At 35.8% G+C, this 13,986-nt stretch overlaps 1 protein-coding gene across 2 annotated transcripts in view; it reads left to right on the forward strand.

The window, feature by feature from the left end:
* LOC111508268 (prolyl 4-hydroxylase subunit alpha-1) overlaps positions 1–13,986 on the forward strand; it is a 77,734-nt gene that overhangs the window by 52,538 nt on the left and 11,210 nt on the right. Inside the window, exons 2-6 of one of the 2 annotated variants that reach the window (XM_074172970.1) lie at positions 4,427–4,611; positions 7,732–7,883; positions 9,476–9,581; positions 11,934–12,168; positions 12,250–12,432. In XM_074172970.1, the coding sequence (XP_074029071.1) occupies positions 4,439–4,611; positions 7,732–7,883; positions 9,476–9,581; positions 11,934–12,168; positions 12,250–12,432 (849 nt within the window). In that variant the 5' untranslated portion in view covers positions 4,427–4,438. The remainder of the gene's footprint in view (positions 1–4,426; positions 4,612–7,731; positions 7,884–9,475; positions 9,582–11,933; positions 12,169–12,249; positions 12,433–13,986) is intronic. The other variant, XM_074172971.1, reaches the window with a different exon arrangement.

The raw sequence follows: 13,986 nt of genomic DNA on the forward strand, positions 1-13,986 counted from the left end.
TCCATCTCCTCTGTAGAATCGCTTCTGATCTAAGTTCACAGCGTCAGAAAAAATTTTTCAAGTTTACTTCGTCCATAAAGGTCCCACGAGTAGCTAGGGAAAGTAGGTCAATCATGGCAGAACCCCGCATTACCGTGACAAGGCGATGCTACCACGAGAGGGCGCCCGGTATCTCGAAGGTTCCGTAGAGACAGCTCATAGGATGGTGTCATTCATCCTCTCGGCACGGATACACACACCTTAGGATTAAGCTTTCGTTGGGATGCCATTCAGTTAGGGAATAACAGAACCACAAGTGATTCTGTCATTCCCGTATCCAGCGGAGCTACGTGGAAGCAGGCATCCGATGATCGGTTTGCACAACCCCCACATCCCAAGCCAATGCACTCGCATGTACAGCATGTACAGCATGTACAGTGGTTTAGGCAGTGAAAGATGAACAAGGACAGCCAACCCGCCATCATCAGTAAATACCATTGGCAGTAAATATTTTTTCTAACTCTGGGACTATTAAGAAAACATTCACATCCGCATAATAATTTGAAAAACATTTTTTCTGGGCCATTATCAACAAAATAATCGATTTCGGTACAACATTTCAAAACTCCAGTTCAACGAGGAATAAAAATGAAGAACTGAAAAAACAATAAAAATTAAAAAGTCAAGAGATTCCAAGCCAAGTTAATTATAATAATTATATTAGAATAATAATTCCTCTTCTTAAATTTTTTAATTCTTCTTTTTAGTTATTTCAGGAATTTCAAATCATTTCATATAATATTAGACAATGGAAGTCCGAACTAATGAAATTCGTCATGAAACATTGTGGATCACCTTCAAACAAACGTTGATTTTCCTTGCCGATGAAAACTACATTTTTTTTTCTTATTAGTCAGTGGGCTATGCTCGAAGGCTGGCAGTAAAGAAATCTGATGAAATGAACTTTAAACGTTCAAGCCAGTCTCGAATATACCAACTTGGGAAGAGGAATGAAATACTCTGAATGAATTCCGATTTTCAATTATGGAATATCATTGACTTTAGGTTGATGATGGCCACCATCTTGCACTCATGAGTGGCTAATGAACCCGAAACAGGTCTGCAAATGTGCCCGTTCCAAAATTGAAGGTCGACTCTTTTAGTTGTATTGCCAATTGTATATGCAGAAAATTTTCTGTGAAGATTCCTGCACTGACGCCTATCGAATATAATCCAACGCCATTCGTGGTATTAGCCAGGGGAGTGGCTGTTTTCTGATAGGCGTCAGTCCATTCAACCTACTGTGTCGATATATTCGGGACTAGCTTGAACGTTTAAAGTTCATTTATTTAAACTACATTTTTTCCCAATTAATTTTTTTCAAATGATTATATAACCCAATTATTACCGTTACCCGTATACATACATGAAATCCTTCCTCTTCGAGAAACACGTCTTCTCAAAGCCAAAATGAATGGATCACTAGTTAAAGAACAAATCAGTTCTAAGTGTAGAGCTCTATATATTGCACATGTAAAAACTGCAATCCATACATCACTGCTGTCTCCCAAATACTATGGACCAGGAAAATCAATTCCTGTAAATTCGAATGCAGTTGTGCAGTTAATTCATTTTTGGGTTAGAATCTCTCACAACTTTTTCATTTTGAAATGATTTCTTTGGTTATTTTTCGACATTTCATTATACACAATCTTTCCCGCAATATGGTTACTAAAATTAATACACCACAATATGGATTTTTCTTGTGCCATTCATCTATAACTTTTTCTACAAGTTTATGACCATTCTCGCTCTTGAAGAATACCTTCATTTTTTGAGTTGTTGTAAAAACGTTAAACTTCGCTCTATCAGATGTAATGTTTTTGAATTACTTTTGGTAATCCAATCCATAAGTGACCCCTCTTTTCCCGTTGCTGAAATGATATTTCAACCAATATTCAAGAATCTGTAGAAATACCAAAATATTACTTACAATTTGCCCATCAGGAGGTTCAATCATACTTAATATTCTCAAAAACCTCGTTGTACAAAAATCTTGAAAAAAAAAACAACGTAGAGTTGAAAATCCTTCATCTCACATACTAAAATTGTCATAACTTCTAAAATGAATGTTTTTTCCCATAAAGTGTGTCTCTTATTACCTTTTTTATCTAATCGATATCTTGATAATATCAAAGTGCATTCAAAATATTGAAATCAAGTATAGTCTTTCATTAAGCGCCATCTTTGAATTGAAATAAAACAAAGTGTGTGTGAGATATCATCGAAATTTTTTATTCATTTGAAATGTCCAGGACATCGGCTACGGAGGCACATCTTCACCGGCAGCAGGATTGCAAATTTTAATGAGGATCTAGAAGTAATTTTGAGTTGAGGTGAAAATAACTAGGTTCAATTCAATGCCGCAAAAACCCAAGCATCGGTTTTCTCCAAGAAGATGAATGTATCTGAACCGGATATAATAGTGTCAGGTCAGACAACAGTTTTTGAGGGTTAAAATGGACACCAATATTTCTTAGCACAATCATGTCGCTGGAATTGCAAAGGCTGCTTCTCAAAACACTGTTCCGAACCAGAAAACTGTACACACCTCAGCAACTTTTGATGCTTTATAAAGCTCAGATCAGACCTGCTTTGGAGTATTGTTCTTATGTAGGGAGCTCCGCCCCCAAACATACCCCGAAGATGCTAGATTTTATCCAGAAAAGACCTATCCGCCTGATTGGAGGTGCGAACATCACATGCAACCTTGATAGCCTGGAACATTGAAATGGGCCTCATCGCCGAAGACGGTTTTTCGATGAAAATTATGGTCAGTTGCCAATTGCTCCAGAGCCCATTCAGCGAACACACGTCGTTGTCTATGGTCTTTTACCTTCAGTTCCTGGTTCAGTTGAATATTATACGGGTTCAGGCCCAAGTCACGACGCAAAATTTGCCAAGTTGTGGTCTTCGAAAGGTCGAGTTCTTGTGAGCGACGCGAAATCGAGTACCTTGGATTATCTTGCGCAGTATCATAGACAGCTGCGATGTTTTCAGCAGATATTGCGTTTCGTCGACGTACGAGTGTTGGTCGATCGTTTACTCAACCAGTGGACTCAAATTTATCCACCATATTGCGAATAGTCCTCTCGATAAGACGGTTATGGCGACCGTAAAATAGGCGAAGCTTGTGGTACTTGACCTGAACAGAACACCAATTTTGATAAAACAATTTTATTATTTTCACGTTCTATTAAATGTTATATCCGTCCATGGTGATTTGGCAAAACAGACTGTATAAATGAAAAGTAATTTGAAAAACCTTATATAAGTAGGTATATTCCGTCCAAATGCAGTGTTCACAATTTTTTGAATGTATTTTACATAAACGAGTTTTTAAGAATGTTGTATGGGAATATGGTATCGATTTCCATTCATATTGACTCCCAACAAAATTGTTAAGGTTACGCCAATGTAAATAAATTTTTTTATATTCCAGTATGTCCTCCAACTTCCTTTTTTTTCTATAAAAAATATAGGTGTAGTCACTTTTTATATGATATATATATCACACATTCCGTTTAAAGACGATTGATATATACCAAGGTAAATAAACAGGGTGTTTCGCATGTACAGTTACGAATTTCAGCAGTTTATTTCCCATGACTTTTTATTATGAATAGAAGTTTCTAATGCATAAAGTACACAATGGTATATATTTTCGGAGATATTTGGTGTTGGCAAGACGGAGTAAAAATGTATATATTTGTAGAATCTCTGACATTGCTGAAGATGAACTTGTTCAAAGGTTATGCAGTATAATGGCTTTCATAGAGATAGATGTTTGCGATACGAAATCAGTGGAGTATCAATTAAAATTGTAATAATTGTAACTTTTCAGAAATCTCATCCATTTCTATGCGAAATAAGGTGAATTTAATCATTCTTTGTGTATGAAATTGACAACATTATACGGCATAATTAAGGTTTCCATTTTCAGTAGATTCTCAGATATTTACAAAGGTGCATTCCTCATCACATATAGTTATTTTTCTCTTTTCATCACATTGAGGAATTACAGCTCAAAACATTATTATTCAACTTTCCAAAAGCGGGATAAACTCAACACTTATCATTTGTACCAAAAGTTGCTTTTCAACAGATTATAATTTTTCAATAACAAATTTCCACGAGTAGGAACCCAAGGAACACATTCGTTTACAAAAATTTCGAGATTCAAAATATGAATATTATTTTTTGTATTATTCGTTCAAACCATGTTCACCAATCAAGCGTCCTAATGTTATATTATAAATTTTAGCGCTTACTTCATAACACTTTTTCATCATATTTCACATTCCTATTCAATTTTTTTCATATACTTTCAAAGTTAAATCGAAAAACTCAGAACGCGACGAATATTTGATGAACCTTTTTTTTTCAGAAAACCTTAGAAATGCAACCGTGCCATCTATTAGTTCCTTTTGTGTTCCTTGCTAGTTATACCGAAGGTGAAGTGTATACAGCTCTTGCCGACCTAGAAGAATTACTTGATACTGAAAGGGTTCTCATTGGAACCTTAGAAAACTACATCAGGGCTGAAGAACAGAAAATCGATCTTTTGAAAAGGTACGTATATATCAATATATACTACTAAATTAAGGTGAATTTTCATTTTTCACAAAAAAATATTCGTTTATTCATCCATTTCTATTTTGTTCCATTCAGATATAACAGTTTTTCGGGATAGTCCGTCGTATAAAACAAGTTTCGTTGATATATAAATAACTAGGGTTCTAGCAAACACAAAAATTTGGCGTTTTTGTGTATTCGTTGCGTATTGACTGTTGATGCATTAAACAAAATCATGTTCAGATTATGCAATTAGAAGTGCCTTCTAAGGAAGATGTTAGGTGAGTCAGGCATACCCGATTCATTAAAAACTACTGTTCTGAACGAAAAAGTGTTTTAATCCGCAAAACATATTGGAATACTTAGTTCAATTAGTACAGATGCTCATAAATCCATTTATATCCACATAAAATGCTAACGAATGAAAATCCAAATGTTACGTTGACAGATCTGCTTGCCATACTTAAAAATCTTGATGCCAAGACAAGAAACCTCGTCGGAATCAAAAGTTGAATTGAGAGAGGTTCATAATAAAATTGCAACCTTCAAAGAGGAAAATTATGAGTTAAGGAAAGCAACTACTCGTCTAGACCGGAAACAGAGGAAGAATAATATAGTCGTGTTAGTCGGACGATATTCGTTTCGTCAGGAGCTGAAAACTTCACGACAAATATGGCCTTGCTCTCGTGGTCGAGAAGGACAACATCAGGCGTATTCGCTTGTGTGAGCCTGAAAGTGGGGAACGAATAGTTCCAATTAATTCGGCACTTCTCGTTGCCCACAACGGATTAAATATCCCCCGGAGCGTAGGGCAACACCGGTGTCTCGTCAATATCTTGAGAGTGTCGTAGATGGTAATAAAGCACTCTCAGGGCCGCGTTACTTCGATGGATATAGGACGACACCGCATATGCAGGACATGTTGACAGCAAGTGCATTAGGGTCACGGACGCCTCGCTGCACCTTGCCTGCACCTTGCAGGCCCATCACCCATCCTGAGAGCCATGATGAACCCCTCAGTATCCGACTTCAGCCCACTCGACCTGAGGAGAGCGAAAGTTGGGCGCTTTGATAAGCCAAGGTCTTTACTGTTAGTGAAAAAGCCCTCATGCATTGGCTTATCCTTGTGTTCCTGCAGAAGTGAGGTGATTTCTGCGACTTTTATATAAACCTTCCGCTGAACGGGTTCCAACTTGGTGACAGTTGTGATCACCTCATTCAGAGTCGAAAACTAAATCGAGTTCATCAGCTGCTCGGGCAGCTGTCCTAATGAGAAATGCATGATCGCAGACCATGCAGAGAAGGGGATTGGAACTCCTGAAGACTTAACAGGCTCCATCCAGTACCATTCTGTCATGTAGACACTTCAAACTCAAAAGTGCACGGCCTTCCTGTTATCGGAGGGAATACAACCTTGGAACGGACGATTTGGGATGCAAACTCCAATGGAGATGTATCATTCTTTCGTTCTTCACGTCGAGTTGATACAGCTCCACCCGAGTCCACTTCACTGCTCCAAACGAGTAGAGTAAGATTAGAACGGCAATCATATTTGTTGCAGCAACTTTGTTCTTTCCCGACAATTCCGATTCTGAGAATTTGAGAATAATCCAATTGTAAAATTTTTGTGAATATTCTGGAGTCCATCAGAGCAACTACCATCTTTATTGACTCATATGTCCTATACTTTTTCTTATCACATATACAGTGAGGACGTATGAAGTTTCCTTTTGACTTAAAACGGAAAAGGGGATCTGGATGGTGATCCATATTTTATTGGGTATTTATATTCTATATAGATCACTAGTCTAATAACAAATAATAAATATCCTAATTTCAATTAAAGTATATTCAAAAATTACCTTGAGTTATGTTCGAAATGCTGACAATAAGTCTATTTACAAATTCATTTCTCACATTACGGAATGTTTCTGGAGCAATTATGTTGCGAGAACCTCTCAATTTAACCATGGGTTCTGTAATGGACTGCGGTTGTGTAATTTACTCTTCAGATTTCACGAATCGTCACCAGGAAATCTAAGGTTGTCATATCAGGTGATATAGCGGGCCATTTTGAAGGTTTTTTTTTTTTAATATTAAACGATATGTGGAAGGGGTGTATCTATAGAAGACATTCATTTTTAGGAAAAAAATTGACTTTCTACTTCTCCATCTTCATACAAAAAATGTGAGAATCTTCTAAGGAAAGAAATAAAGAATCGATTTCAAAATATATTTTTTACAAAGATGTGTAGATTATGCAAAGGCACAAAATGGAAGAAATAACCCTCTCGAAACAACTACTTTCATATTTTCATTGAATCACACGAAAGAAAAAATACATTCGAAACAACTACTTTTATATGAACATTAGATTATAGAAAAAAAACTCCGTTCTATTCAGTTTGTACTCCAAACAAACGAAATCAAATATCATTCACAACATCGCTACATAATATCGTATATAAAATAAGTGAAATTTCACTTACATGGAACAATGTCATCCCGAATAGCGGACATCCGAAACATCATCAGATGTTTCGGATGTTCGAACGGTTTACAAGTTATGCCAAAACTAATGTCAAAAATGATCTTTTCAGTTCATATTTTCATTGAAAAATCAGTTGAACAGTATGTTTTATTTCAAGAATACCTACTGTCTGAAAATGTATTTTGGTCTATAAGCAGTTCGCTAGTTGGTTTGAATGTGCTTGGTATTGTGTTTTGGTAACTGTTCGACTGTAAAGATTGGAAATACTGACATTAATAGTTTTCTCCGTTTTTTTTCCACTGTCATTTATCTTTCGGTCGGTTAAGTAGAACAATAAATACGTCATGGTTCTACACGGCACTTAGCTAATAATTTTAAAAAGCGCAATGCATTTATGTCTGAAACTTTTGCCAGAAAAAATGTATGATGAACTTCACTTCAAACTTCTAATGGAAGCTTAAAATGAATTGAAGTGAATTCTTTCACAATCTGCATTTATAAAAAAATATTTTCCTTTGGCAGTAGTATCTTTCGAAATTGATCTTGAATTGAACTGATTGTGGGTTCAATATCCCATTTCATTAACAACCCACTTACTGGATTTAATATTCATGAATTTGTTACAGATTCGCAGATGTTTATCAGACGCAGCACAATAAAGCTATAGAGGATGTGCAGTTATATATAGCAAACCCTATCAACGCGTACACGCTGGTTAAACGATTGACCACGGACTGGAAACAAGTGGAAGATCTAATGAGCTCAGTAATCAGCCATGGTAAGAATCAAATACTTAATAGTGGACAAGATTTTTCAACAGAAGAATTTTAAGAGAGCAAATTATCTACGAATATATAGATCATAAAAAACGATCAAGAAAAGTCTGGGAAAATCAAACCTTTGCGATTCTTTACGCTGAAGTAGAAGTGCAAAAATAACTTCTTCCTCAATACCTGTAGTACTATCTATAATACAATAAAATGAGTTTTCGACATTTCTGTGTATGAAATTGTCACATCTTCATGATTTATCGTAGATTACTCCATATTAAAAGTCTATTTTTTCAAAATTCTCATTTCTTTCTCAACATAAAACTACAAGGTCAACCAAATTCTAGTATATGCATCGGGTCGTTATTGTTAACATGAGGTTATAGAGAGTGAGTTAGATTAATGAAAATGAGTTAAATGTGCAGCTCTTGATCCCAAACAAATTCGGAAAAAAAAAAGAATTATAAATTCTATTTTGAACTACATGTTCGTAGAGGTATTGAAATTCTGTCGAATTTTTGTTACGAAAACTTTCAATTAACTATTAAAATAAGAGGGGTCGTCCGACTTCACTTATCTTCATTAAATACCTCTGAAGTTTTTTTCCATTACCATTCGACCGATTATTGGGCAGTAAAGAAAAAGCTATAATTTATTCGATGACCATTGAAATGTCGGCCGAGAAGAATGTAATTTCCCAATATTATATGAATATATCCCCTTAGGGGTGGAATTTATCAAAATCCCTTCTTAGGGGATGCCTACGTCATAGTAGCTTTATGCATACAAGTCTCAGCCCGATCGGTTTAAAATTGACAAAGTTTTATACAAACCTTCATCCCCTATTTTATCCCCTTGGGGGTAGAATTGATCAAAATCCTTTCTTAGCGAATGCCTACGTCATAACATCTACCTGAATGCCAAATTTCAGCCCGATCCGTCCAGTGGTTTGGGCTGTGCGTTGCTAGATCACTATGTCAGTCATCTTTGACTTATATATATTTAGAGATACCTCAACATGAAATAAGTTTTGAGTATATTGCAATAAGTTTTGAGTGTATTTTATCGAATTTCGGTAAACACATGATTTTAATTTATTTTATATTAATTGTTGGGTTTAATTGTTGAGTTCTTCACAAGTAAGAAAGAAGTCATTCATCATTTTGTTCACATCAGTTGTATCTGTTAATCATTATTAGTTATTTCAGCCCCATATATTTCAAATACATACACGATGTGAAATGTAACAGTGGTTGAAAATTTGGAATTTGAGTTGCAGAATATTTGCTTCATCCGTTTTTATATAATATCTTTATTAAAATTTTTCAACTAGACCACCATATATTTATTTTGGAAGGAAGGTTACACACATTTTCTATCTCTTGCCATTTGAATTATATATTTCCAAATTTTCAGTACAGAGATAACTTTGAGTCACCATTGAAATAGTATAAAGTCGGTTGAATCAAAGACTCACACATTCGTTATGTTAATCTCCTTAATGATCTTGATGTCTCTGACTATTCTTAAAGAGGCATGCTCATTTCAATAATTGCCTCTTGACGTGACGCTAATATAATGGCATATTTTCACTTTCTAGATTACCTAATGAACATCACTTATTTCAAGGAAACAATGAAGTTTCCTACAGATGAGGATTTGAATGGTGCAGCAGTGGCCTTAACAAGATTGCAGGATACATACAGGTAATTTTTTTCATATTTGTTAACAAATTGTCGAATGTAATTTAATTAAAATCCATGTCGATAGTAATACCACAACACCTACATTTTTAACGATACATTTCCATTTTCAACGAAAATTTTATTGGGCAGTACCATGAAATAAAACAGCATGATATTGCTGATTATTGATGAAAAAAATGGATATTCATTTGAAAAATTTTCTAGGTCTCTGTGAATAATCTCGTTTGTTGAAACAGTCGGGACGTTTTTCAATTTCAATGGTTCACGAATTATCCTGGTGTTTTTGAAGCTTATTGTGTGGCATGTTTCAAGGTGACGTTTGAAGAGGGATGAGGGCTGGATCTGATTTGAGAACAGTTAGTTCATGTTCATGGGTTCTGTTGGACATTCTTCTATTGGTCTGGCCGATGTAAGTTCTAGGGCAGGTAGAATAAGATATTTCGTATATACCCGGTGCCTAATTGCATATCGTGTCCTTAGTTATTCCTGAAAGATTGGAGATTTGATTGTTGGTTTTGAAAACTGTTCTTACATTATGCCTCTCCGAAATTCGACTTATTTTGTGGGGAGTGTGAAGTTTGAGTTTGCTGTCGTTGAGTGGATCTCTGGATTTTGGAGACGGGATGATAGTCGTTTTGGTGAAAGGCGGCTTTTAGTTTGTATGGTTTTTTGGATCTGTTGTGGTTGTCAGGGCATCTTATAGATCGGTGTTTGAAAAAAATCAAGATGTAATTAAGCTGGGCAGGATGATGATGGGACTTAGCTTCAAGATAACGATTGGTGTGGGTAGGTTTTTGGTAGACAGTGCGTGAAAAATATTTGTTGGACTTTGTGATGCGAACGTTTAGGATTAGAAGCGAGTTAACAATTTTGACCTCCATTGCGAATTTTGGGTTATGGTGTAGGAACTTGATGTGGTCGATGACTCTGGTTTCAAAGTCCTCCAAGTAAAACCCATTGGGGCGCCTTTGCCCTGGAAACGGAAATATTTACTGGACATGCAGTGCCTTGCCGATTTTGATGTTTTGTTCTGAGAAGGGATAAGGTTTCGGATAGTGGGATATTCGTGAAAAGGTATATAATTCGTTAAAGATGACGAGGATGTCTGTTTGTTGGATATTGAAGGATTTCAGGATTTGAATAAAGTGATAGGATTTTCAGACATGTGATGAGGAATGTTCGGCTAGTGGCAAGATGTCGTCATCTTGTCGACGTAGTCGTCTTCAGTACCACCGTGGCATTTTTTTCTGCCGGAAAGACAACTATATTTGAGTTATTGTTTAGGTTTTTGAAGGATTGTTAGCTTTTCGGCTTCGACTCTGAAGCCGATCTGGTATTTATGTCCCTGGAGTGGAGGGGCGGACCGGTAGTGAAAACGATGGTGGAGTTGGTAGTGAAAGCGGAGATGTGACTTTGGGTTCCTGATTTTCTTCAGTCCTTGCAAACCTTTTCATGGAATACTTTGAAACTAGAGTCATTGAAATGTGTGACCTTCAACCAATGTATTGACTTCGATACGTAGATGAAGTACGACGAACCTCACATCTCAAACAGAGCGATGAACAGACGGACCACCCAATAGCATTTCTTCTTTATATTCATAGAGTTAACGACAAAGTGAGCCGTAATCTTAAGTGATACGATATAAGAACAGTATTCACAGCCAACAACATGATACCCAATGAGGCACACGGCACGTACGAAATACCATGTTCTACCTGCTCTAGAACTTACATTGGTCAGACCAACAGAAGAGTATCCAACAGAGCCTATGACCATCAGATTCAGCCTCATTTCTCTTCAACGATCATCATGAAACACGCCACACAGTAATTTTCGAAGACCCCAAAACCATTGCCATTGAAAAAACTCTCCAGGTCAGAATAATCAGCGAATAAAGCTATTGAAATTTTAAAACGTTCCAACTGCATCAACAATTGAGATGATTCACAAAGATCACCTAATTCATGGAGATAATTACCATCACGTCGTTACAACACTACACACCTCGCTTCTGCAAGTCACACCCCCGTTTCCACTTCCAACTCTACCCTCGCTGCCACTACCGATCGATGTAATTATAATGGCTCTTTAGTTTCTTCATCATTATAGAAAAGTTTGCATTTTCGAGAGCTTGTTTTTCAAAAACTAATCTCCTGAGAATAACTGGTTTTTCAATTTGGTAATTATAAAATTGTAAAATCATATCTACACTGATTCCACACCACATTTGAATTTCATTTCAGATCACAGTCATTGACCTACGCCCCCTTCTGAAGGAATGAACAACTTCAAATATAGTTATTTTTCATCTCGAATATTCTTCCCAATTTCAAAATTACTGTTTTGTAGGTTAGATACTTCATCGCTAGCAAGAGGCGAATTAAATGGTATCAAATACAGTTCAGAACTTTCAGCTGCGGATTGTTTCGAATTGGGCAGACAGAATTATAATAATGGAGATTTTTATCACACCGAATTGTGGATGAGAGAGGCAGAAGCAAGACTGAAAAGGGAAGCCAATGAAACGGTGGACCGCAGTGATATTTTAGAATATCTGGCATTTTCTACTTATAAGCAAGGCAAGCTATTTTCTAAGTTACTAATATGTTTACCAACAATACATCATTATATTATTCAACAATCTCTACTTCTGATTACAGGAAACATACCACTCGCTTTAGATCTGACCAATAAACTTTTAGAGATTTTACCAACACATACGAGAGCTTTAGGAAATAAAATGTATTACGAAGAAGAAATAGAGAAATCCATAGAATCGGAAAGGAAGAAGGGAGATGATGAATCTGACAGTATACAATATGAAGGGGTAAATAGTGTAAAGTTTAAAGTAATACCAGATAAGAGTATTTTCAAAGGTGTCACACGTCAAAAATAACATGTAAAAATAGTATTACTATATACACCCAAACACACCCATTGAACTGGGGCAAGTCGAACGTTGACCAAAGGATTTACAATTTTCCGAATGATTTTCAGATGATCAAGAATCCTTTTTATTTTTTTCGAAATGAGTGTCTTCCACGTTAACAATTCTCAGTTCATCCTTTCTATTTTTGAAAATGTTGATTCGTTGGAGAAGTCGAAAAGCCTATATTAACTTTTAGATGGAAACCTGGGACTTACACCACCACATCCTGTAGACAGTTTCTAATCAATGTTTGCATGTATTCTTTACTTATAACACTCACTGGGATTCGGGAATGAAAGTCACTGTTATAAGTTACAATGTAGTTTTCAGTTAATATAGGCTCGCCCAAAGAAGTTATTGTATAGCGAAACACGTGTTACATTTTTATGAAATTGTTTAGTGAAAATCTCACAAAAAAGCGTTTCATGAATACGTTATTTTCTATACTGGTCCTTCAACATTCGTTCTGAATTTGGAGGATGGATTTTTTTTTACAAACACGGCCTCTCATGCCAACAAAAGGAAACGATAAAAGTTCAAAATCTTGATATTACAAATATTGATATTGTTACAAAAATCACAATACTGGGCGTTATGTTTGCATTTGCAATCGCTACCGACTTTTGCAATAATACATTTTTGCAAGGTTACTGTCAGTGCTGAATATACACAAGCCACTACAGGTACATTCTTGAGATTAAATAAGCAAGTTTTCGGATCGATTGTACATTCTACATAACAAAAAACAGATTTGCAATTTTCATCTCATAGCAAAATTTTAATTATTGAGTTTTTTATAGATGAAAATCAAATTTCAAAAAAGCTAAAGTGATTTTGAGGAAATTTTCATGACCCTATTCAATGAGTGCAATAATCTGTTTTTGAGATTCTTCAACTCGTCTTACATCTTTCCTTAGATTTCAGCCTTGCTCTAAAAAGAAAATCTTTTTCAAATAACTACAGACAAACCATTTACTGATAGTCAGCACCTTAATAAATATCAGAAATAATACACATAATCAACGTCAGTGTTGATTCCATAGGCAATGATAGTTTATTTTTTCAGAGCTGAACATCTGAATAGATTTTAAAACTGAATGATCACTTCAATAAATGTTAGGTAACCCTTGAGATGAGGTGGTGGAAAATGAAAAGTCGGGAATATATGAAAAGAACTCAGAGAACTTTTACAAAAAATATATTAGTCACTCTAAACGAGCTATTGAAACTCTTTTCTAATATCAGGTTGCAATTATTCGATTTCAGAGAATAGAAAAATGTGGTAACACTCATCACACTTTGGCGAACTGCCATAGAGTGAATGAACAGTGTCTAAATTTTTTGAGATCGGTGCAAGACAAGTCGTCTGGATGCTTGTGAAAATTTGGAAATAGAAGAGGCATGAGAACTATTTTAAACTATGAAAGGAGAAAAAGCCTACTGCGAAGAAGTCTTGGTTTACTTCCACATGGA

The sequence above is a fragment of the Leptinotarsa decemlineata genome, unplaced genomic scaffold (genome assembly GCF_025532065.1).
Source record: "Leptinotarsa decemlineata unplaced genomic scaffold, Ldec_3_MD MMD2_tig00000199_RagTag_RagTag, whole genome shotgun sequence".
NCBI classification, from domain to species: Eukaryota; Metazoa; Arthropoda; class Insecta; order Coleoptera; family Chrysomelidae; genus Leptinotarsa; species Leptinotarsa decemlineata.